A 24,325-nucleotide genomic window follows, 5' to 3' on the forward strand; every position below is an offset into this window, starting at 1 on the left:
ATAAACTACATTTTACCAAGAAGCCACAGGTAGACTGTGCATGCCAATGAATTAATTAAACTAGATAGAATAAAAATACCTAAAAGATGTTTGTCCTCATATTTCGATTCTCTCAACGTATACAACGCCGTGACTGCCTTGTTCGAGTCCTCGTAAATGATTACCATCGAGCCATATTCATAGTATATTGGACCGATAAAGGAGAATTTATTTTCTGAAAATGTGCGAAACAAGTGATCGTTACACGTGAAATAAATTATCGTAAAGTATTGTTTAGATATTGAAAGAATTACCTTTGCCTAAGAAATCGGTCAACATGTTTTCGTAACACCTTTCGGAGAGATTTGGTGGCAAATTGCCGACGAACAAAGCTAAATTAGGGCCATGGGGATCTTGCTTCAGCTGAAGGTAAAATCGCATCAACTCCATTTGCCTGATCGAATCTTGGCCCAGTTGTTTCATGATTTCCCATGGCTTCTCGTCACGAGCCAAAACTCTTTCAGTGACTAGATAAACGTAATAACAATTTTTCTATAGAATTATGTCTGATTATAATTATCAAATAGCATCGAATCAATCCACAAGTTTGTGAATATCTTTAGTTATAACAAAGCAACAATAAAAAGATCTATTTCAATTTGAAATATGGTAACTATTATTTTCTCTTGTGGCTTTCAGATTCTAGTTCCGTAAAATAACTGTTATATATCTGTTTTCAGCAGATATACAAAAATGCGCACGAATATATGAAAGGAACGAGGAATTAAATTATATCTTCAGACATATATCTAGTCTAGTTTCATCGCCAGTAATGTTTACTAACTAATCAATTCTACTGTGAATGCAATTTTTCATACAGCGAGTTAGAATTTCAGATTGAATTTGAGATTTACCACCGCGATCCAGAAGAATCTCGCTGCATCTGTAATCTTCCGATTTAAAATTTTGCAAACCGAACTTCTGAAGCGCTTCTTCGATTAAGTCCGCAACAGTTGTTGCTTCTGTGACAGACACCATACAGAACGACTCTGACACCTGTAGTTTGCCTGGATAGACGCGTACCTGTCCGCTTTCGCTATCCCTGAAATTATCAAGTCATATTTCAATGTTTGTAATGTTTTCGATTGTGTTGGATTATTATGGAACACGTTGCAAAGTTTCTAGATCGAAACTTACTTGAACCGTAAGAAGACAGCCGGACGTTTGCCCTCTCTGCGATTCAAGTTTAGAACCGGAGTTGGATCGCATAATTCAGTCTCATCCGTGGCATACAGGTCGGTGAGGTAAAAGTTGGCTGAATTTTTTGAGCAAATAGAAATGTGTACTGTTAAGCTTCTTGCCGTTTCAATTATAATACAATGTGTACTATCATTAATACATATTTATCATCAACAGTATAAATACAAAAATTAGATAGAAATGCAGAAATTAGATTAGATCATAGAAGATATAATTGGAATATAATTGCAATGTATTTGTTTAATTTCTTTCTGTTTTAGCTATAATGAGATGTGTAGTATCGTTGATACATATTTACCATTAATAATATTAATAGAGAAATTAGATAGAAATACAGAAATCAGATTAGATTATAGAGATTATACAATTGAAATATAATTGCGATAAGTTAAGAAATTTAAGTGAAATATGCTTACGAAATATATATATATAATAGGAATGTAATTGTAATTATTTAAAATACAGATGAAAGAAATATAATCTTTCAATTAGAGCGAGATAATCCTTGAAATGAATTTCAATGAAAGTACGTGAAAATTTTAAGAGAGAACGTTTCTTTTAAAGATATTAACTCCGATATAATTTGTAGGGGGATTTCAATATCAAAATGTAAATTTCTCATCACCGATTACAATAAAGATTTTTTCCATTATATGATATTGCTTGAAGCTATTATTAAGAAGTCGTAGTAACATAGCAATTATTAAATTTTTGATGTTTATTCACTTTGTTCAATCGATGGTAAATAGAATATTTTCTACTCTCGAATAATAACGAGATATTTTATAACGAGGCGCTAAGCTTCAAATAAGGAAATACTTTTGAAAAACATTTTAAGCAGAAAGTGCTGTCAAATAGAATAATTATAATATTATCGTAATTAATACGTCATGATCTTTTTGAATTAATCGTAACATTCCGAAATCAAGTGGTATGAAATTGAAATCTAAACAATATCTTCAATTGTTCACTCGGGACAATAGCATGATCGAATATAGAAATATTATATTTTTTTTCATCTATTCGCAGTTTAGAATTAACGGGATTCCATCTCTAATTGAGTTTGCAGATAGAGGAAGAGACAAACATTTAGCATGAAATGTATGACAGAAGAACAATTCCATTGATACAAAACTATTCTGTTTGCAGTTGTCAGTTTGATCTTTACGTAGGAGTAAAATATAATGGTCAACTGTTTTGTTACTGTGGGCGTATAGATACATCCGACAGATTGAGTTCACGTAAATGCTATTGACGCACGTATATGCGTGCAAATTTGTTCCTAAAAACATCATTTTTCTAAACAATTCACAATGTGTTAAGCCTTATCAATATACTCTCGACGAATATGCTCTCCCTGACAGTGTAATATTTATTTGAAAATCTGTTCGGTAGTCACACATTTATTCGTTATATAACATTAATAAAATGATTAGAATTGCTGATAACAAATATACATGTAAATCTAATTGAAAATTATTAACATAAATTGGCGATAAAACTTCTTTACGATTATTTCTTTTCTTTCCTTTAATCCTGCCACAGTCTTCGAATAATTTTGACTTGAATTTGTTCCGAATTTTATTCTCGTTTTAACGGAATCACTCGCAAGAAATTGAAACAAAAGAGGAGGCATATAAATAACGATTATTTCGTGTGTTTCTCAAAGTTAAACAATTTGTTATCGATGGAAAAATTCAAAGAACACACCAAAAATAAATACAGTGGGCCACGTTAATACAGATGCGATTCATTCTGAAATCTCGTTTTTATAATAACACTTCGTTCTATTATAGTTTGAAATTAAAATATATATTTAGAGGAAACCCATTTCTCAGAGTCTAGAGCAAAGTTTAATTTACATTCGTGATACAGAATTAATTTGTTTAACTTTTTATATATGTTAAATTATGACTGGACTTTTCCTAATAAAGAGAATAAACAAACTAACACTCACACAAAAAAGGTAAACCGCGATTGTCATAGCATTTTCATTTGTCATAGTTTTTTGCCATATTCTAACTTTATTAGTAAACACTGTTCATTAATTATTACCATTTCACTGCACAGTGTACTACAAGTGTTCCATTCTCAGAGTCAAAAATCACATAAAAGAGTAAAATAAAAGAAACACTTTTAATTCGTCAAGTCTTGTATCCAAAAAAGGAAGACTCAACAAACACGAAACTAAAACACTAGAAATATTCCGTGTTCCTCATTAATTATCTCCTGTTAATTGCACTAATGAACAGTCTGTTGATCTCCATGCAAATTCATAATTTCATGAAAATTACTAAAAAAAATGAAATATATATATAGAAATTTCTTTCACTTATTATAATATTTAGTATCTTGTTTTAGATATTTTATACCTATATATCTGTATATTATTTGGTACATACTCCGTAACGTAATCATCCAGCGCTACAATACTATATTTTCATGTAATCCAAGATTATAAACAATGCTCGTGTGCACGTTGTCTTTTATGTTACCTTGCACGGCAACATTTTTACTCGATGTGCTTCAACAACTATGTCGTTTTCCAAATTTTAAAACAAGTCGTTTCGTATGGATTTTGGATTCACCTATTGGTTAACATAGTTAGTATAGTGCTGCTCGTATAATAAATTTGACAAGCGGAAGATACATAACGATTCATATGTCGTTCTGATAATTATAAAGCTTAACAATTTCTAGCTTTATATTTTGTACTTTTGAATGTTCCTCTATGACGTATGCACTCCAGAGCGGAAAGATTAATCTTCCAGTCGTGGGCGATGCTCAAATCACATCTACATGTCCCATTAATAAATATATCTATTTATTCTGCAAATTTCGCCAGGTCACGTTATTATCCTTATGATAAACCTATAGAACTTTAAACGATTTTTGTACAGAAAATTCCTACAAGGCGTTATGATACACGTACGTTTAAATTCCAATAAAATTGTTACAGTTGTAAATGTAATCACCTCTACTCGGTGTCTCGAACTCATACTCACCACCAGGGTAATTTAACACTACGGTTACAACGATTATGATTTTCTAATATGAAGATCAGTCGCGGCTAGAGGGTTAAGAGAAGATATCTCATACGTACTAGGATCTTTCGTAATGTGAAATGCACGAAGTGCTGATGTCAGGACCTGTTCGGTGGTAGCTTGCCGGGGCACCGAGATCACGCGAAATATCCGTCGTCTGAGGGAATTGTCGCCATCGTACACTTTGACCATCTCTATAAAAATAAGGCAGATCGGTAACAGGTCGACCATGGAGGATCAGCCACATGAAACGTATTGAAATACCTTCGTCACCTCTTTCTTTATCTTCTTTCTCCTTTGGAGAACGCGGATCACGACTGTGCGTGCTACTCGTTGATTCGCCATTGTCACGATACTTTGTATCTCCGCTGCTAAACTCTTCCGATATGCTTCGCGCTGTAAAAGAAATCGGATGTTCGTTCCTGTAGCTTAGGCGAGTCAGGCTCACTGACGTATCAGCTGGTGAACTTAATAGCATCGTACAGCACATCGCGATACAGTAGCGCACGTTTAAATTCCAATAAAGCTGTTACGGTGGTTAACTGGAACGTCTGTTCGGTGTTTCGAACTCGTTCTCTCATACTCTACTCTCTGCCAGTGTAGTTTAAGATTACGATTACAGCGAATGCGTTTTCCGATCAACCTAACGTTTTCACGAATACGTCGAAAGAAACAGATACAAAGATACTCACGACAATTGCTACGTCGTTCTTCAGATCTTTTGTTAGTAAGAAGGACGCATTGCTGCGATCGTAGCGTAAACTTATCGACGAGGAACGAATTAATTACAGCGAGAGTAAGGGAGAGATATATCAGGGGACTCTTAATAATTTTACACAAGTCACAGGTTACGAGTTACTAATATTGATAAATACTCTTGCTTGACAGTGGAAAGTTTCATAGTAAATTGTATTACTTAGTAAATTACTAGCGAAGATTACGGATAAGAAATTATTCATTATAATTACCGTATCTGACAAAGGAATTATGAAATTATGAAAAGGAAGTCTAGAATTGAAAACGTTCAACTTGTCGATTTATTAGTATCGAATTACCATTGGTAAATTATCGTGCAAGAAAGGATCTCTCCATAAATAATTTCTTCTTTTGTCTTACATTCTGAATTTCTAAAATCGAACAGTAACTATCTGTCATTCTTCGGCTAGTTATGCTATAAAATTCTTCCTATTTGTTATCAACAAATTCAGACAACACATTATTCACCAATGAATACGATATAATATTTACGTTATAAAATTATGCAAATAACCATATTACTTATGGAATGATCCATTGTCATATCTTTCTCCCCTGTTCTCGCTGGATTCATTTCTTTTTCTCTCGTCAACAGATTCAAGAGTTCTTCCAGAACGAAATCACTATACCTGTTTGGTGAGAATTACGATATAAATTCTCGACTTATTGTAATTTAAGCAAACACTACTGTACTTAGGTGTAAGATAAATGCATCGTATCGTTTATTGTTTTTTTTTCAACTACCGTTAAAAGATGCAATATATGTATATATATATACACATATATATGTATATGTAAATATATATATATATAAATATATTTATACGCTTGGCAATCATTACTCAGATAACATTAATGGTGTATGGTAAGAAAGCATCTATAGAAAGTAGCTATGACACTTTCCGGGTTCAAAGTTCTTTTACGGGAATCATACGGAAGTACAGCGGATCAAACGTGTCATCCGATTTGGACGTTTGTACCAAAGGTACTACAGATTGGTATTATTGCTATTATTGAAGCGCTAGTATACGGAACTGAATCAATTTGATATCGACACATGGTGGCTTGGATTACGTAATATCAGTGAAGCTTACGATGTGAGATGTTCTGAAACTTTAGTGCATAATTTTGTCTCGAGGCTATTTTATGTATGTCAGACGAAGCAGTTGTAAAAGTCTGTTTCGTTTATTTTACGAAAGTAATAAATAAGGAAGAAACTTAAAGCGAGTCCGTGTTCTAATTTCGATAAATTCGATATTTCTATTCCTTCTCGCTTCTTTGATGAATTTTGATTACGGGCTAAACAATCCTCCGCACTATGAATCGTACGGGCAACAAATAAATAAAAGATCACCAATGAGGGATAGAATTGCAATTAACGCGTTCGACGCATTCAAATCGGCACAATTCCACTCGAGTCGAGATATGAGAACGAATACGATATTATTATGCACTAAATACTTCAGACGTTCTACAAGGTGCATTGTTTCTGTGCGATAATTGCTGCAATGATCATACTCATGTGAGATGTATTAAGGCAAGAAAAAGGAACGAAGGCGGATAGAAAAGGAACGAACTAAGGTGTTACATATACTGCGCTACAATGCAAAAATGTTGGCACTTTCACATTTTCTTTCAAAGAAAGTTCGAAGAATAATAAGTGACACCTCTTACCATCGGGCACGATGGGTTTGCAGAACACACATGATAGGAAGATTTATTCACAGTAGCATTCTTGCAACTTCATTTGCACTGCATAGTGTTGTGACAAGCGTCACGGGTACTCGTCATAGCATCCAGAGGGCTGAGTGTGTGTGTGTGTGTGTGTGTGTGTGACAGTACATGCACCGAGAAGCAACACATACACACATGCTAGAAACGTAAATGTTAAAGAGAACGAAATAACAAACATTCATAGAGATCAACGTGACGTGAGATACGACTTTTTCTTTGTTTTTTCTTTTCTTTTCTTTTTCCAATCGTTTGATTGCATCCTACGCCCGTTGAAATGTAAATCGCTCGGTTAATATGCGTCATCAGAAAGTATTAGCGTGTAGTTGTAACACGAGATTTTACGTGTTGGAGAGAAAAATAAATGACGCGATTATGTCTTATTTTATACATTGTTAAGAAGATTAATTCATATAAACAAACTTTTAAAGGATTTCTTATTAGATTAATTATTATTTACTGTCTTTTAAATGATAATTGCCTTGTTAGGTGTAAGTAGAGGCAAAATAAATAACGCGATTGTGTTTATTTCGTTTAATACGATAATCTTCCTTATATTTTGAAACGTTGATAATATGTTTATTAAGGAAGTTAGTTCGTATAGTAAATCTTTGAAGGGTACTTTAGTTGCATTAATTATCTGCTTCTTTTAAAAATAATTATTGTTTTGGCAGTTGTGAGCAGAGAGATAACACGGCATGATTCAGTTTCTTTTATTATTACAATAAAAAAAATATTCATTATACTTTTTGAAACAAATTGGTAATGTACTTATGAAGATAGTTAATTCGTGTGGAAAATCTTTGACAAATATTTTATTAGACTAATTATTATTTGTTTTCTTTTATAACAATAGTTATTGTTTCGTTAATTATATGCCGGATAGTATTAGTATTAATTAATTCAGCTTTAGACGAAATTATGCTACAGAAGGGTGGAGTTAAATTTGTGTTATCTAATTTTATCGTGCACTGATTCGTAAAATGGAATTAAAGTTGATAGAATTAATATTCATCCAAACGATGAATTGTATTAAATTTATAAAAACATTGAAATATCTTTGTATAAATCGATTTGTAATTTTTTAAATGTTTGTTCAACGATCTTATCGTATTGATTATGTAGCAGTATATGCATATTCGATGCAGATCAAGGTTTTAGTAAAACGATAATGTATTCCTTATATGTGTACGCCAAAACCAAGAAAAATTCAGTGGTTCAAGATACTGAATTTAGAAAAATATTGAATCATGTAACTTTATATAAACATATATATGAGATTACACATAAGAATCTTAAAGAAATTATTAAATTATCAAATTTGAATTAAAAAATTATTAGATTCAAATAAAAAAGTTATTGAATTATTAAATTACTAAAATGAAAACATCTTTAATTTTCCGCACTACTTTTTGCAATGCTCGGGAACGAGATGTTTTATTATATTATGCAACGATGATTTGCATTGTTTCTTAAATATTTTAAACAATAATACCCATCTGTCATCATTTTTTCAAATTTGTTGTTTTTGCAATGACGTAAAACCATAAGATTGTAATACACGTAATGATAAAATAACATTTTAACATTGTCATAAACGACAATAAAACTTTGATATTAAGTATGTGGAATAAAACGTGGTTTTCATAATGTTTGTAGTATTATTATACTACATGTTTTGTGAGTATTCCAATAAGAAATATATCATCGGTTTAATACCGTCGTTTTAATTAACGTTTAATCGATGATATAGTATCATACATGCTTTTTATATGTAATTTGAAGTTACGTGTTTTTGCTTATAATCAGGGAATACTGTTAAAATTTTGTAATACGTTAAATGCTTATGTATAGTTATATAGCTTACGATTTATAATTAATATTTTACAGTAATGTATAAAACTTACGCCATCTTAAACACAAAAAGTTCATACAATCAAAGCAAGCGCATTAATTGCAGTGCTTCGAATAAATACCTTAAACAAGATAAAATTATTGATTTAAAAAGCAGCATTTCCAGATATCCTCTTTTATTGTAAAATAAGATCAAATTGTCAACCCTTTCGGTACTGCATTATTAAAAACTATCACAAAATACTATCACAAAAAACTGTTAAACATAATGCTATTGTTTTTCTCTTGTGAACTATGAATAAATTCATCTGATTATTAAATTTAATTACGTAAAAAAAACAAACGCCATACTTACTGCTCTTGATACTTCTAAAAGCTTATTTCGCATATTCATCCGATCATTACGTAAAAGTAAATTAACTTTCAATTTCTAAGTAATAAATTTAATATAGTTATCGCTACGTATCTATAAGTTTCATAGATAATGTTCCTGTTATCAGTGACATCCGCAAGAAGTTCAGGAGCAAACGGGGATCACAGGATTCAGAAAAGAATTTCAATAGAACCTTTATGATCCTCCTGTTAACATTAAAATGCACAAAAGGGAGATTTCGTCTGATTATTAATACGTTGACATTGTTTATCAGTAAAATTTGATTGAAGCGGACCTTGAAAAAGTTCGGATCGCGTGAACTAAAGGTTTAAAGCGACTCTCGAACTATCGACACGTTAACAAGCAGAAAGGTCAGAACCAACCCAAGATGCAAAGCGTCGAAATTGTTACAACGTAAAGAGCGTTCGCTTTTTTAAAACAAAAATGTCAAATTGCATAATGTTAAACATACAGCTTCTCTCATCGAGAATGCCTAGGATCAATACAGAAACTTTCATCGAAACATTACAAAACGTTTGCTATAAACACTGTTTCTCACAAAACTCGCGTAATATCACGTATGTTTTAATTTCATTGGAAATCAGATGCGAAACTATGACATATTTAAAAATGAAACTTCTTACAAATGCGTCAAAATCTTCTTACGTCATATTATATTCCAATTCCACTAGATCCGAACATAGACTCAGCTCAAATACGCGCTCGATATGTAACTTATACGTTTTCCGCACTATTTTCGTAGAATATCGGATTATTCAGCTGAAATAACATCTTATAGTTGCGTGAATGAAACAGAAATCACATCCACGCTTACCTACCAATATCTCAAACCTCTGCTAGTACCGAAAAGGTGAAATAAAGAAAAAGACGCTTCATCGTGAGTATACAATTTTCTTTCATCGTTAAAGATCCAGCGAAAGAAAGAAAAAAAGAGAATAAGAAAATAAGCGACAGAGTTTGAGGCGAAGGAGAAAATGTTAGAAAGCGCGTGAGCGAGAGAAAAGAGAAGAAATGAAGGAAGAGATAGAATAGAAAGAGGAGAAGAGTACAATTAAGAGGAAAATAAGCTGAATGTATAATATAAAAGAAAAAAAGAAAAAAAAAAAGAAACAATTAATCGCTACGGCAAGTTCCGTTCCGTCCGGTTTCCGGTTTCGCGCTAACATCTCAACATCGATTATGCTCACACAGATGAATGTCAGATGATGGTAATATTCTAGATACCTCGAACATAAGGAGGGGAAGCATGACAATTTCCATGGCAGCTACGTGGCAAAACTAGTGAAAGGCGCCTCAAAGCTTCGGCTAGGCGGCCTGCAGCCCCAATTTGTTCACTCTCAGCGAAATCGAATTGCTCTCCGATGTTATCTTCAAATAGAAGCAAACGGTAGACCGAGTTTTTTTATACGTTTACCATTATACAAGTCTCTGATCTCTACACAATTCCTTTCCCTTTTTCCCTTCTGACCTCATATATAGAAAAAGACACATAAACGCCGGGTGACTGCGATTTAATCGTGCGCGATATTCCGCGTTTATCGACAGATTAAAACGCGATCAATTATTTGTAACGTAGTTGGTTATAACAATTTCAGGAATATTGTTATTCTCTCTTGCGTTGCCGTTCTTTCTTCGTGGATTTTGCTACACCTGAGCTAATCATTCTTATCAGCACACGTTTACAAGTTACAGGTTATCGATATAATTTCTCTTACAGAATAATAGTAAGATCGATAGCAGAACGCGTGAAATCTGAAAATTGTAAACTGCAAAGTCGATCGTCGTATCTGACACATAGTTATAAAATTGTAAATGTTCTGTTCGCGCAATAGAAATCTTCAATCCACTGTTCTTGTAACTTGTCGATTCGCTGATGTTACGAGTTTGTAAATTATCGAGCTAGAAAGTGCTGACGTTCGTTACGATTTATAATATAGTGTACAGTAAGAAAGTTCTGATAGAATTGTTCAATATGATTTCAATAATTTTTCTATCGGTAGAAGTACCCTTGTTTCTCAAAGAATACAACTCGAAAGAATAATAATCTTCCTAGAATCTTCTTATTTATAAACGTTAATTTCTATATTGTATCTTATATAGAAATACTACACGCGTATGTATAAAGTTTTTGATTCATGCTTAATCCGAAATTCCTCGAGTCAAAGACGACAATAAAAATATTCGATTATAGTTGAACATATTAATCTTCTTCGGATATACGTACGTATATTTTATAAGTATTATAACCACGAACAAAAATCTTGATTATATTCGGAATTTTCATAGATTGATCATAAATTTAGCGATAAAGATAGCAGAAAATTGACCAGTACTTATTACATGTTTCTGCTTTTAATTCGCTTTTAATTAAATCATCGACAAACGTGAAATCAACGTGCCAACGTTTAAATCGCAAACACTCGGCGTGATGCGGTACACAGCATCACAAATTTTTATTTAATCGCCATTATTTACTACTTCATCGCTATTTTATACACACAATACTCATCACAAATATTTTTCTAAAGAAAAAAAAAGCATAAAAAAAACTAAATTAACCGATAAAAATAAAAAATTTTAGCTCTGCATTTAATAACACCTTTAACGCAAATCCTTAATTTATATTTCTAATTTAACCTTTAATAAAACTATCATACATTAACGACTTAAACATTTATCTCGTATATGCTATAAATGAAGTATTTACATGTACATCCTCGTTCTTAAGTAAATCTGAAACTGACTTTATACGATTTTAGAATCATAGTTTTGATTTTCCTAAGTGTCTTAGCAACGATATTGGCAACCCGTGTAACTGTATTTGTAAAGCCACGTGAATCGATATAATAATCGTAAATGTCATTACGCCTATTGAAAGCACACTGAGAATAGCGATTAATAACAGCAACAGCCACAGAAGCTATAACGTTTGCAAATATATGCAAACTAGATACTCTGATCGCAAAACTTGTATTGGAAAAATTCAACATTGAAAATCGTTTTTTTTTTTAACAAATATTACGGTAAGAAACGCGTTGAATCGAATGTACTGTAAATTGTAATGTATGTATTGGTAATATATAAGTGAAGTAGTATAACAACATGTTTAACGAGCTTTCGGTATTTTAACACTTACACATAAATAATGTTAACGTCTTGGCCTAAATATAGATAATATTTCTACGAGTTTGCCACTGTGGTATAAAACACTTAATACGTTCTTTGTAAAACATAAAAATGCTTGAAAAATATTTGTCTCTCGTCATAATCTTCGTTAACACGTAACAATAAATATTACTTATCCTGGCAAAGACGATTACCTGCTTGTCGATCCTTCAAATAAACTTTTTGTTGCCGAAGTATAACTTCCACCGTGCGTATATTTTCTTCGAATAAGAATAAATTTTCGAAAGTATCTTTCTATAGAGTTCCAATAGTGATTTTAATAACGTTTCGCAAGCCAATATACACAGCGAATATTTGATATATACGTAACGCAACCTATAACATTTGTGTTACCGGTGTTTTCTCAATTTGCTCGATAATCAGAAATTTCGATGTTAGCATCCCACAAAACCATTTCGTGTCTTTTCTCACGCGTTCGATATCACGCGTAGCAATCGGAATAAGGCCATGAGCCGCTGAATTTCGCGAAAATGTTTTTACTCTGAATAACCACAGCGAGCTAGCCAATCGTGGCTGATATTTCCAATTTCGCGAATCTTTTTTCCCGATCGATGCGTGGAAAGCTGAGAGTGCGAGAAACTGGAAGACGGCTGTGGTAAATAGTTACAAAAGACACGTATATACGTATAATGATCACTAGAGAGAAACAGTAATAATCTGGCAGGAAGTTGGATAACGGACTTTCTCGTAAAAATACTCGAGTAAAGAGTGGGAAAAATAAATAAGACACAAGATAGCCTTTTGTACCACAGACTGAACGTGACAGAAACGTGTTCGAGAGTTAAAAAACACGAGTGGGATTATTTTTCTTATCCAACGGATCGTACATCGCATGCTCTGAAGGAAAATACGTATATGTATATTATAATATATATATATATATATACACAAATACATATATATATATATATATATATATATATCATAAATTTCGAGAAAGTAGTATATATATGTATGTACTTTTATACACGCGAACGAATGAGCAAATGCTAAATACCATGCAAAAGATATTTATGTCTAAAAGTCGATGGTACATCATACATATAGATATATATTTAATATAGGTTGTAACAATACAAATAATGAAAATTATCTTATATTGCTCCTCCTAGTTTCTTTCGTTTCTTCTTCGTCGTTAATGTTTTACTATATAAGATAATAAACATTATCGTATAGAATTTATGGGATAACATACGCACGAATAAATGTTTGGAAATTTCACGATATAGGTTTGCCGAATTAAAATAGATCTGTTTCTATAGATCTGTATATTTATAAATACGAGTACACGAATGGATTGAATGGAAAGTAATGTGTTCGATTTTATAATTTCGTGAGGAATCGAAATATACTAATCCCTAACGTTTGAATAAAAGATAATTATCATTTCATTCGTTCATACTTTTCTACGATAGCTGACTTTCCTGTGGCATCGTTTCTTATCATCGCGCAAAAACGTTTTAAAAATTATGTAATTTCGCGGACAATTCTTCGAATTTAAACTGCGTCCTTCAATTTCGAGCACAGTCGGAAAATATGTGCATAGAACCAATTCTGAGCCATGCGAAGGATAGAATGAAATGTCGAAGATCAATTTCTTACATTTGATCGTGTTACATTGATTATGTTTGATCGTGTTGTTAAAACGAGTAATCTCGTTATTAAGTAACACTTTGGGTAAAGAAAGAGCAAAAGACCTACGCAATCTGTCCCGTTAATATTTTCCAGTAAATGCCAGTATTACTTATTTATTTATCTTACCAATACATATAAATATTTTTAAAAAGGAGTAATTAAAATTGAATTATATAAATTACATAAACCTACGATAAAATCGTTTCTTTAAAGAGTAAATAAAGAAATTTCGATAGTTGCGACTATTTTTTCATTTGAAATAATCTATACTTTATGTATCTACTCTATTTGCAAACTATAATAATAAACATACAAACTATAACTACATAATTTTATCGTACAATTGTTAATTGTCTTAATATTTGTTTCTTAATATCCCTACTAAATACAATGTATACATATACACATAAAATTCGATATATACTGACAATTATTAATAAATTATAAAATCGTAGGCATTATTTTTCATTTAATCCTCGTATATATGTATATATATATAATCTTGTATACCTATATCTTATATATAAAACTCGTGTATATATATACGTATAAATTACCGTTCGAACGAAATACAAAAGATATAGCGAATACGACAGTGTGAGAAAAGAAAATTCTATTTTGCACACGAAGAAACATGTAGAACGTGGCTATTCTATCTAAACGTAGTAGTAGGCTATCTGGTTAAAATGTATCGTTGCTATGAGTATCAGAATTATTATGTACTAACGATGAGTACAATGTGATCTTTGTATGACAGTGTTCTTCTTCCTTAAATGGTGCATCAAGTATTGACACTGTGACATTTTATAGGAACTCGATAAAACGTGTGCTCGATGTATCGTGAAGATTGATCGACCATGAAATTCGTAACACTCTAATTGAGCCATTATTTGTTATCTGAGTGTAATATACTAATATTATCAATATGTAGAATGCAATGAATTCTCACGGGCTGAATTTAATAATAAAACCTTCCAAATAATTGCTCTAGGTACGCGGCAAAAATAGAAGAAAAATAAAATAAAATAAATTCATTTAAATACGCAAATAAATATATTAAGTTCGCGCAGATAGGAACATTTACAGATGCGTACATTCTGCAATCGTTTAATCGTCTTTAATCGTCTATAAGGAAACATAGAGACACATCCTACACGCTATTCTCTAAGCTAGTTCTCTCCCTTATGATCCTTCGTTTCCTCTCTTTTTCCTTTTCCTTTTCGTTCGTATACATACACATAATCGATAGTTTGAAATAAAATTTCGAACAAATCGGTACAATATCGACAATTCAAGATATACATATTTATATAATAGCCATATTAGCAGTACACGTACGTGAACATAATTTCATTCCACTACTTCCGTCCATCAACCGTTCACGTGTTACACATTCTCTAATCGATATTCGAAACGTATATTTGTACAATAGACACTTACGGCAAGAATACTCACGCGCCAGGACTTCTTTTCGACGTACTTGTACACCAATGATGGCCTCCATGGGAACTTCCGTACGTGGAATGCTGACTGCATGTGGTGGTAAGTAAATCGGTTCCAAGTTCCCAAAGGTGCATTCTTGCGGGATATTTTTATAACAGTAAGAGTGCAACTGCAACCAGACGATTATTACATTTCTTATTTATTATTATTACGAGTATATTGACCATTGTTTCAAAGTACAGGATGATCTTACGCTTTAAAAAATGTAGGGTAGTCAGCGTTAAATATTACGACATAGTTTCTTCATAGCTGATAGAAATGATAAGATGGAAATAAATTATATTTTGATATTTTAGAATTCTCGAAGATTCTCCCGCTATGATCGGTTTTTTTATCGTCCAACATCATCGTCCGTGTAACAACGAAGCGACAAATTAAAGTTGAGGAAATGAAAGACGCACGAGAGTTGAATATGAAGAGAAAGCGAGGAAACTGCAAGTTAATTTCGTATTTATAATATAAATGAAGCTCCGCGAGTAGCCAAGAATAGAAGGAATCTTTTGATTAAATAATTGCTGTAATTTGTACCGCAAAATAATTATTTCCGCGAAGATTCAAATTACCTCGGCAAGAAGATTCTGTACAAATTCGAACAATGACTTAAACGATTCTATTTATAAATTTATAAGTCATAGCTATTCGATTCTATAATAAATTCATAATGTTCGTGTCGTACTAAATCACAAAAGCGAACTACTTTTATACGTTTTCATATGCAAAAATACCCATCGTCTCTTTTAACACAACGTGAACAGAAATAACGCTTTTGTTATGCAAATCTATATTTTTTATTAAAGCTCGGCGCTCATTGTATTAACAAGAGCACTCGTTAATTCGATTCGGCAACGATCAATGTTATTTTTAATTAAGCATTGTTCGACGTTATCCAGGCGATTTTATCATTTTTTAAACTCTTGCTTCGAAGAGGAACAACTGCTGTAGTTTTATACAGTACAAAATGAAATTCTAACGCCGCGAGAGATAAAATTTTAATACTTGTTTACAAACGTAACAAATTATTTAAGACTCTATCGGTGAAACTTTCGCACACCATTGATTACAGCGGAGAAGTGTAAAACGATGAAGGGGAGTTTAGAAAAGAGGAAGAACATTTACCGTCATGCCGCACCATTCGCAACGAAACCCGGAAAGGCACTCGGCAGAAACACAGTTTTTCTTGCAGACAGCGCATTTCGAACTGCTCGGAAGATTACCTTCTCGCCAGTGATGGGTATGTTTTACCTGCGCCAAGTCCTTCCCAGGTAAATACGTGGCGTTCTCCTTGCAATCTGCCACGGCAAAGTCCTGGCACTCCGTGTGTACGAAGTACTCGCATACTGAAATTACAAGTATCATCGATCACTGTCTCTCGGCTGAAACATCGCGGACTTTCCAAAATTTCGACTTTTCTCTAAGATCAAGTTGTTTTGTTTCTTTTTCTTAAATCGCTCGAGACACTTTCTTTGGTAATATCGCGCCAATATTATTAGCGAGCTTCGACAAGTCACAAATCACGGATTACTGATTTTAATATATCAAGCAACAGAATGTGTGATATGACGCGTAATGCGTGACGTGTAAATTATGATGCATTAGTATGGTCGCCCAAGAGATTGTCCTAAAAACAGAAGCTATTTTTATCAAAACGAGATAGCATAAAATTCGTCTGTAAAGTTAACGCGTTCTATGCCAAGCCGACTAACGATAAGACACTAAACTTTCATTGTTATTTTACACGTTCGCAAACAAATATGCTACACGTTATGTGTGTATATGCTTCGTGTAAATAAAAATGATACAGTACTAGAGATATAAAACTGTGATATTGCTAAAGTAATGAACGATGAAAGAATTCTTAATAATAAATTGATTGAAATGTTCAGTAGAAGCTTGAGAAGGAATACGCGATCGAAAGAAATACACAAAGAGTAAGCCCGATTGTAAAAGTTGTAGGAACGGAAAATAATAAGAAGAAAGATAATGAAAAAATTATTCATTGAGGAAAATTTAATATAATTCTTCTTTTTTTTAAATTGTAAGAAAATTATCAAAGCGTTCGATATTCTGACTGTAAAAATTACAGTAGACAGCTTTACCTTGCTTCGTGCAACTTCACCAAGTTACTTTTTATTTTTATGGTTAAATAAGCTTTTACGATTTAATGAGATGAAAATAGACACCTTAGGGGATTTATATTCTCCTACTCTGTAACGTTACATTATTGCGTTACTGCGCGTACCAGAAAAATTTCATTTCATTCAGATATATCGTGTAAAACCTAAAATACATCATCTGCTCTAGATCGTTACGTACGTGGAGAAAAAAATGAAATGAAATGTGTAAGCACGTATTCGTTGTGAATAAATCGTAGTGGAAAAGGTTAGAAGCCAGGATAACACTGGCATCGATAGGTTCAAAGTGTAAAAATGGTGATGATATCTCTACTTTCGTTAAGCACTCATAAAAGGAAAATTCTCCCACGCAACTCTCATCTATTTTGTTCCCTAAAAGTAAAAGAGTAAGAAAAAAGTACGAAATTATCACTTATCTATATGCGATTCAATACTTATGCAAAAAAGGTAACGATTATAGTGTTCTGATAGGTCGCAGATTTGATGCAACGTTTTAACAAAAATTGACGACAAGGAATCAATAAAGCGATTTGTGACATTTAAAAAAAAAAATTCAAATGTAAATTCTCTGCGTAGGTGTATGTAGGAAACTCTGTGAGTATATCTTACGATCATAGCTTTACTTTTAAAAGTGGCACGGTTCAACAGCGTCAGATTCTTCTCCAAAACATGCAAGATATTATGTTAGAACATAACGATACTTTATGTCGCTAATCAATTTTACCAGCAAAAAGAATAATGCTAATGAGACAGGTTCAAGTTTTTGTAACGCCCAGTCTATAGTTTTAAAGAATTTTAACAAATTTTCTTATAGTCGTGAAGCAAAGTATATGTTTCTTAAATTGTGTCATTTTTTTTATAGCAAACTGACGGACGGAAGTCGGTTAGATTCTGTGAAAAAGTTTGCAGCCCTAGCTTCTACGTTATTCATAATAAATCTATAGAACACAAGCACACTGACTATCGACTATTGGCCAATAGCTTGGAATTACTACGTGTTCCATATATCCAAGAAATTTACAACAAAAAATCAACAATTAACATTGCGTAATATTAAGAAATTTTTTACTAAAAACAGCTATTAAAGTAAAATTGATTATCGTTAACGTCCAGGATGTTGACTCCTAATCAACGTACAATACAACAGGAAATTGAATATATATGGAAACGTGATTCCACATTTTTGACATTTTGACACTGTGTTTTATATACATAATTTAAACAGTAAGAAATAATCTTATATTAACAAGGAAGACAAGATGTAGAAAATGAGCTTACTTTCGCAATGTATGGATGGATTATCATCGAGCCGTTTACGACAGACGTTGCAGAATTTTCTTCTACGATGTACCTGTTCTGACCAACAGTGTGCAACCGGGTTCTGCAACAAATGGAAAAACCTCTCGTTTCTCATTTTGTTAGCCTCGTAAAGCGCGTCTTAACCTCGCTATGTTTTATTCACCTTGGAAGCTGCGCGTTAAAGGTGAACAAAAATCGCCCCATTTGATCGCAACTTTTACTCCGTTTAAAAATAACCACCGTAAAAATAATTGACCATTTAACGCGAGTCTTAACGTTTTTACTCACGACGACTATTTTATAAAGGAAGAGAAGGGAAGAGTAAAGGGTAGAGGAACGAGGCAAGTTGAAAGATTACAAGATGAATCTATTTAAAATGAAGAGTACAGGGGAAGAACACGAGAAATTACATTTTCTATTTTTTAGATGAAAGCGTTTTTAATATTCGCTTAGTCGCTGTATTGTCAATCAATTGCACGTTATTAAAATTGTATTCCTATTTGGAAATTAAAAGAGGAAAGCTTGAGAAGAACGTTCTTATTGACTTTCTGATTCCTGTATCATTTTATGATTAAACAGGAGGATTTTAATATCAACAAGGAGGATTTTAATATCACAAATTAAAAATGGCAATAATCTGTTTGGTCCAACGATGGAAGTCTTTAAAAAATAGCTGGTAGGTTGACGCAGTCTTATAGAAACCAAAACTATGTATAATTATTAGTGTATAATTAAAAACTAACGTATAATTATTAGGATAAGTAATATTTTTAAATAAAAAGACAATCGTGAGATTGATTAACAAGATTCTGAATTTGTGAAAGATAGGAAAATTTGACGCGTGTCCTTCCCCTGTAGTTTCCATTTGGTTTTGGGGCTAACGTAAATAAATGTTCCTAATTTTTAATAGCGTTAATGTTTATAATAAGAAATGATATCTTGATGCTTATATCTTTGCCTTTTTACCAAATTTTTTCAAATCTATGTGCTATTAATTTTACAAGACTTACATCCTTGAACCTAACAAGTTTCTTCCCTTTCCAACTACAGTGACTCTCGAGTTAGTGTTCGAACACCGCGGTGTTCCAGAGATCATTCCCTGTATATATATTACTTTATAACAGCATCATTGAAATACATCAAATTGATTAGATGTAATTTATTACGATATTAAGTTTCGCCAATATTTCGTTTATTTTCACTTATCACGTAAAAGATGTGCGTATTAAATGAACAAAATTGATGTTTCTATCAACCGGAATAAGTGTCGTAACGTATGAAAAAGACAATTAATTTAGTATTAATAACACTATTACAAATAAATATATAGAGAGGAAATATCGAAGTATCTATTGCCTTGTAGTTATAAAATAAAAAAAAAAATCGACAAAAATGTACCTGACAAGTTCTCCTCCCTGTGATCTTTAAACATGTTGGCGCAACTGTTAACGCAGAACTCGGTGTTCACAAAGTTCACCTCGCTGCGAACGGAACTTTCGACGCAACCATGATACTATGCAACCGAGTATTCTCAGCAGTGCGTAAATATAGGTCGCGGGGGAAGAATTCACTCATCTCCGGTCACACAAAAGGGGCAAAAACAGAAACCGAGGGTATTCTTACCTTAATGAGACCTGCCGCGATAGTGGAGCAGGGGGAGACGACGGCCTTGAGACAGCGGTCGTGCACCACGAAGTTGCAAACTGTAACAAGAAACGGGAGAAATGGAGATTTCACCGTGTAATTTAATATAATCTGAGGCAGGCTGGAAACAAACCGCGGTACCATCTTTCCTTCTTTCTCTCTTACATGTACAGAACTGAGGAGAATAGACTAAATGGTAAATGCTTGTGAAAACGTACTACGTTTTTAAAATAAAAATTGATGTCATCGTTGGAGAATTTGAAAAGTAAAGATCGGTTGCATCGTTGCAGAATTGGAGAAATTCTTTTCCAAATGTTGCGTAATTTCGTTTTACGGATAACCAGATTTTATCGATAGCTGCGGCGAAAAGGGCGAACATTTTCATGGCGGGAATTTTTGCAAAAGGGCAATGGAAAAGTTAATTAGAACAAATGTCACTGATTATTTAACGACGGATAATTTCTGATTCCTCGCGTAATATACGAAAAAAGAACGAACTATTTAGAGGATGATCTAATGCTTCTCAATCGCGTGTCGAAGTTTCTACGATTTAAATTTTGGGACAAGCTCTCTTTCAATTTTTATTGAATCATATTATAAACCAAGAACGTTAGATCAAACTTTATAGATGATGGGAGAAAGATTGTTTATCTGTCAGAGACGAATTTACTTCACTTTTGAAGTTAACGGAAATTATTTGTGAATTTGCCAGAAGACATTGCCATACCAAAAGCAGATTAAAAAAAAAAAAAAAAAAACAAGAACGAGAAGAAAGAACAAGATTCTAAAAAGAAATTGTGACATTTTGGTGATATTTCGAAAGCTTAAAATACGCACGTTAGTTAGACAAAATAAACGTCATCAATTTACAATAGCTAATGTAAAACAAATAATTATAGTTTACTAGAATTTAAATCATTGGGCGATTGCCAATGCCTTGATACATTTTGAGCAAATACCGTTCAATTCCTGCTTCGATGTATGCCCATTGTTTCAAATATAGTTTTATTACGTACCGTTGGAAATAGGATATTTCTAGCTGTTATGTAAAACTACAAAGAATCACCTGTAATTTCTTCTTGATTGAAACACTAATTATCTAAAATCAATAATGGCAATGCTTTTTGCATTACGGGCACATAATATCATGTATACTATATCTGCAAAGAAAGCAAGTTCAAAAATCTAGAAGTCAACGTTTCAAATTGTCGATTAGAATTTCATAATATTACGAATGGCATAAAAATCGTTTATAATTGTATCTAAAATTATGAAAATGATATTATCAAGTTTGATCGTCATTTAAAATTAGAGTATAAAATAACGAGTGGCAAAATTCGGACCAGATGAGTTTGACCTATTGGTGAAACCTAAGTCTGGCTCATCGCCATCGCCCACACGAGGTTGATATCCATTATATAATTTCGTGGAGACAAATTTTCAAATATTACAACGGAAACATTGATAATAGTAAATATTGGATACCCGAGTAAGTAAATTAATGAGATCACCTCATTCTCAGAAATAGTATAATGCGTTTAGATTTCAATCAAAACTGCTCGTTGCTACAGTTATAAATATAATGTACGCGATAAAAGACGCGGTATCATCAATATTTTGTTATTGCGTGTAATAGAAGCTTGTTACATGTTTAGAGGAAATGTTTACAGTAATCGTTTTCAAAATAGAAACCATATTTTATTGCACGAATTGTAAACAAATTACGAAACGTGAATATTCGTTGCCCCACGAGACCATAAACGAAATATTGTAATAAATAGATTGAATGAAGGAAATCATTAAAGGGGACGTATATGGCGTTTATTAATTCAATTGCATCGTGAAGAAATCAATTTCGCTCATTTTGAACCCTTGAATCAGAGTGTAAAATTCTACGATACTTTAAAACCCAACGCGGAATAAACGCGCAAATATATTGAGCAATGGAACGTCGGCGAACAAAATTAATGAGGCACCAGACACGAGCGATAGCGAATTAATTAATAAGATCTCAACTAGTTTCGGTGATGTTTTATAAAACATGTAAATCTTGAAGATAAAATATCTGCAGAAGAGAATATTATAGAAAGTTACATCGATTATATTTTAAAAATAAAACGCAAAATAAAAAAATATGGAAGAAATTAAAATATTGGATATGGGAAATGATAAGATGCCGAAACTGGTGAATATTAGCCAACAATAAATTTCTTAATTAACATAACGGTAATGATAATTTAATTCCCTCTTCTTCCGTCCTCTTATTTTTCTTATTTTTCTGTTTTTCGTTTCTTTTATTAGTTTTGCCATACGGAAATACATTTATTCAGTGATTTGTATCGAACTTACGTCAACAGATACTTCATAATTCAAAATTTCATCAGTAAGAACCGTGACATTATTAAATTTACCGTTGCTTTTACTTTACTGTTATTTCTGACATGAATATCGATTTATTGACTCTTAACATGTTATTTACGAACCCTTTGGTTTCCACTAATATTAATAGCAGATACGAGTTGCAAAACCTTTTACAACATGTATCGAACCGCATCGATATTCCATTAAACGTAGTATTATATGAAGCTGATCGGGAAATGTAATTTTATAATAAGGACACGTTGCTTTAGCGGAATAATATAATTCCATTATCGTTCAAATTTGTAAATTGCCGAAGAATCATATAGAACGTTGGAGAACGTTTCGCGTTATACGCTAAGGGTAGCTAAACTTAACGTGTAAGAACGTATGCATTACAAAATGATTAGAAAGATTTATGTAGATAAAAAGACCTGATTAATAATCGCATATAGATATACTTATTAATTGCATTGGTCCATATGATGTTTTTATTTTATTAACTTAGTGAATTTAAATTTGATAAAGTGGAAGATATTATTCTAGAAAATAAGAAACGGAATAATCGAAAGAAAGGACGAAAATGTAAGTTTATCTAACAACTCGAGTCTTTCCTTATAAACATTTTTTAAGAACATCATTAGAATATGAAGATTTAGCACTGACGAAAATAAAATTTAGAGCAATAAGATACAATAAGTTCCGAATTTTGGAAACGTTAGTTGTTTGTATTATTGCTGTGAAAACGTTTACTGATTTCATTATAAATAATATCAAAGCACTTAGCAATGTCCCGATTATGAAAATAATTTAATTCTTTCTTAATTTATATCACATCTTTGGAGCAGCCCTCGAACACAAAACAACATTAACAGCAGCAATTAATATTAACATTTTGTTAATAGCACCGATCAAGACTCTTATTTGTCGGCAAGGTTGATATTGATTACTAAAAAATTTATCTTACTCCATTTTATCTCTTACTCCAAATTGTACGAGATAATTAGAAGATAATCGACTGAATTAAAGAATGTCTTATCATTAATCATACTACTGGAAAAATTCTAAATTCCATAATATTAACTAAAATTAATTTTTTTACTCATTCCCCAAGTTTTTAATGTCCAATTCATGACCTATTCGAATCCCAACAGACAAATACTGTTCAGCTGCAACGTGTCTAATATCAATTCGTATTGCAATTTTCTGCATCGAGTTTCGTAACGTTCTCACTCAATTGTGAGGTTTACGATCTGTTTGTTGTCTTCTGCCGACAATAACGAGCCCCCGAATGCATTCAGCAAGTGTGTCCAAACGCGTACATTTTTCATAATCCAACGCTTGGTCAAAATACAGAAAGCGAAAATACGCACAGTATAACAGACAAGATTAGACACATTTTCTCGCTTCTTATTCCACCTATTGTAAAATAATCACTGGGAAATAAATATGTCCTGTCTATTAATATTGTTACGCATTGTGATGCAATACAATATACGATAATCAATTTTTATATAAATAATCTTTTATACCTGCGTACGTTCTTTCGA

The 24,325-nt window shown here is 32.5% G+C and overlaps 1 protein-coding gene and 1 long non-coding RNA gene across 10 annotated transcripts in view; both read right to left on the reverse strand.

The window, feature by feature from the left end:
• LOC126914002 (diacylglycerol kinase theta) overlaps positions 1-24,325 on the reverse strand; it is a 42,918-nt gene that overhangs the window by 10,414 nt on the left and 8,179 nt on the right. For 2 of the 9 annotated variants that reach the window (XM_050717378.1, XM_050717379.1), the window contains exons 2-12: positions 20,397-20,476; positions 18,753-18,855; positions 16,459-16,679; positions 15,280-15,451; positions 10,243-10,386; positions 4,548-4,679; positions 4,343-4,477; positions 1,177-1,294; positions 894-1,081; positions 294-506; positions 80-214 (exon numbers count right to left, since the gene is read on the reverse strand). In XM_050717378.1, coding sequence (XP_050573335.1) covers positions 80-214; positions 294-506; positions 894-1,081; positions 1,177-1,294; positions 4,343-4,477; positions 4,548-4,679; positions 10,243-10,386; positions 15,280-15,451; positions 16,459-16,679; positions 18,753-18,855; positions 20,397-20,476 — 1,641 coding nt within the window. The remainder of the gene's footprint in view (positions 1-79; positions 215-293; positions 507-893; positions 1,082-1,176; positions 1,295-4,342; positions 4,478-4,547; positions 4,680-10,242; positions 10,387-15,279; positions 15,452-16,458; positions 16,680-18,752; positions 18,856-20,396; positions 20,477-24,325) is intronic. The other 7 variants (XM_050717386.1, XM_050717382.1, XM_050717381.1 and 4 more) reach the window with 6 other exon arrangements.
• Positions 3,055-4,336, reverse strand: LOC126914117 (uncharacterized). The gene is made up of 2 exons (XR_007709563.1): positions 3,642-4,336; positions 3,055-3,532 (listed from the first exon to the last, which is right to left on the reverse strand). It is a non-coding gene; the product is annotated as an uncharacterized LOC126914117 (long non-coding RNA).

Source organism: Bombus affinis, chromosome 3 (assembly GCF_024516045.1).
Source record: "Bombus affinis isolate iyBomAffi1 chromosome 3, iyBomAffi1.2, whole genome shotgun sequence".
NCBI classification, from domain to species: Eukaryota; Metazoa; Arthropoda; class Insecta; order Hymenoptera; family Apidae; genus Bombus; species Bombus affinis.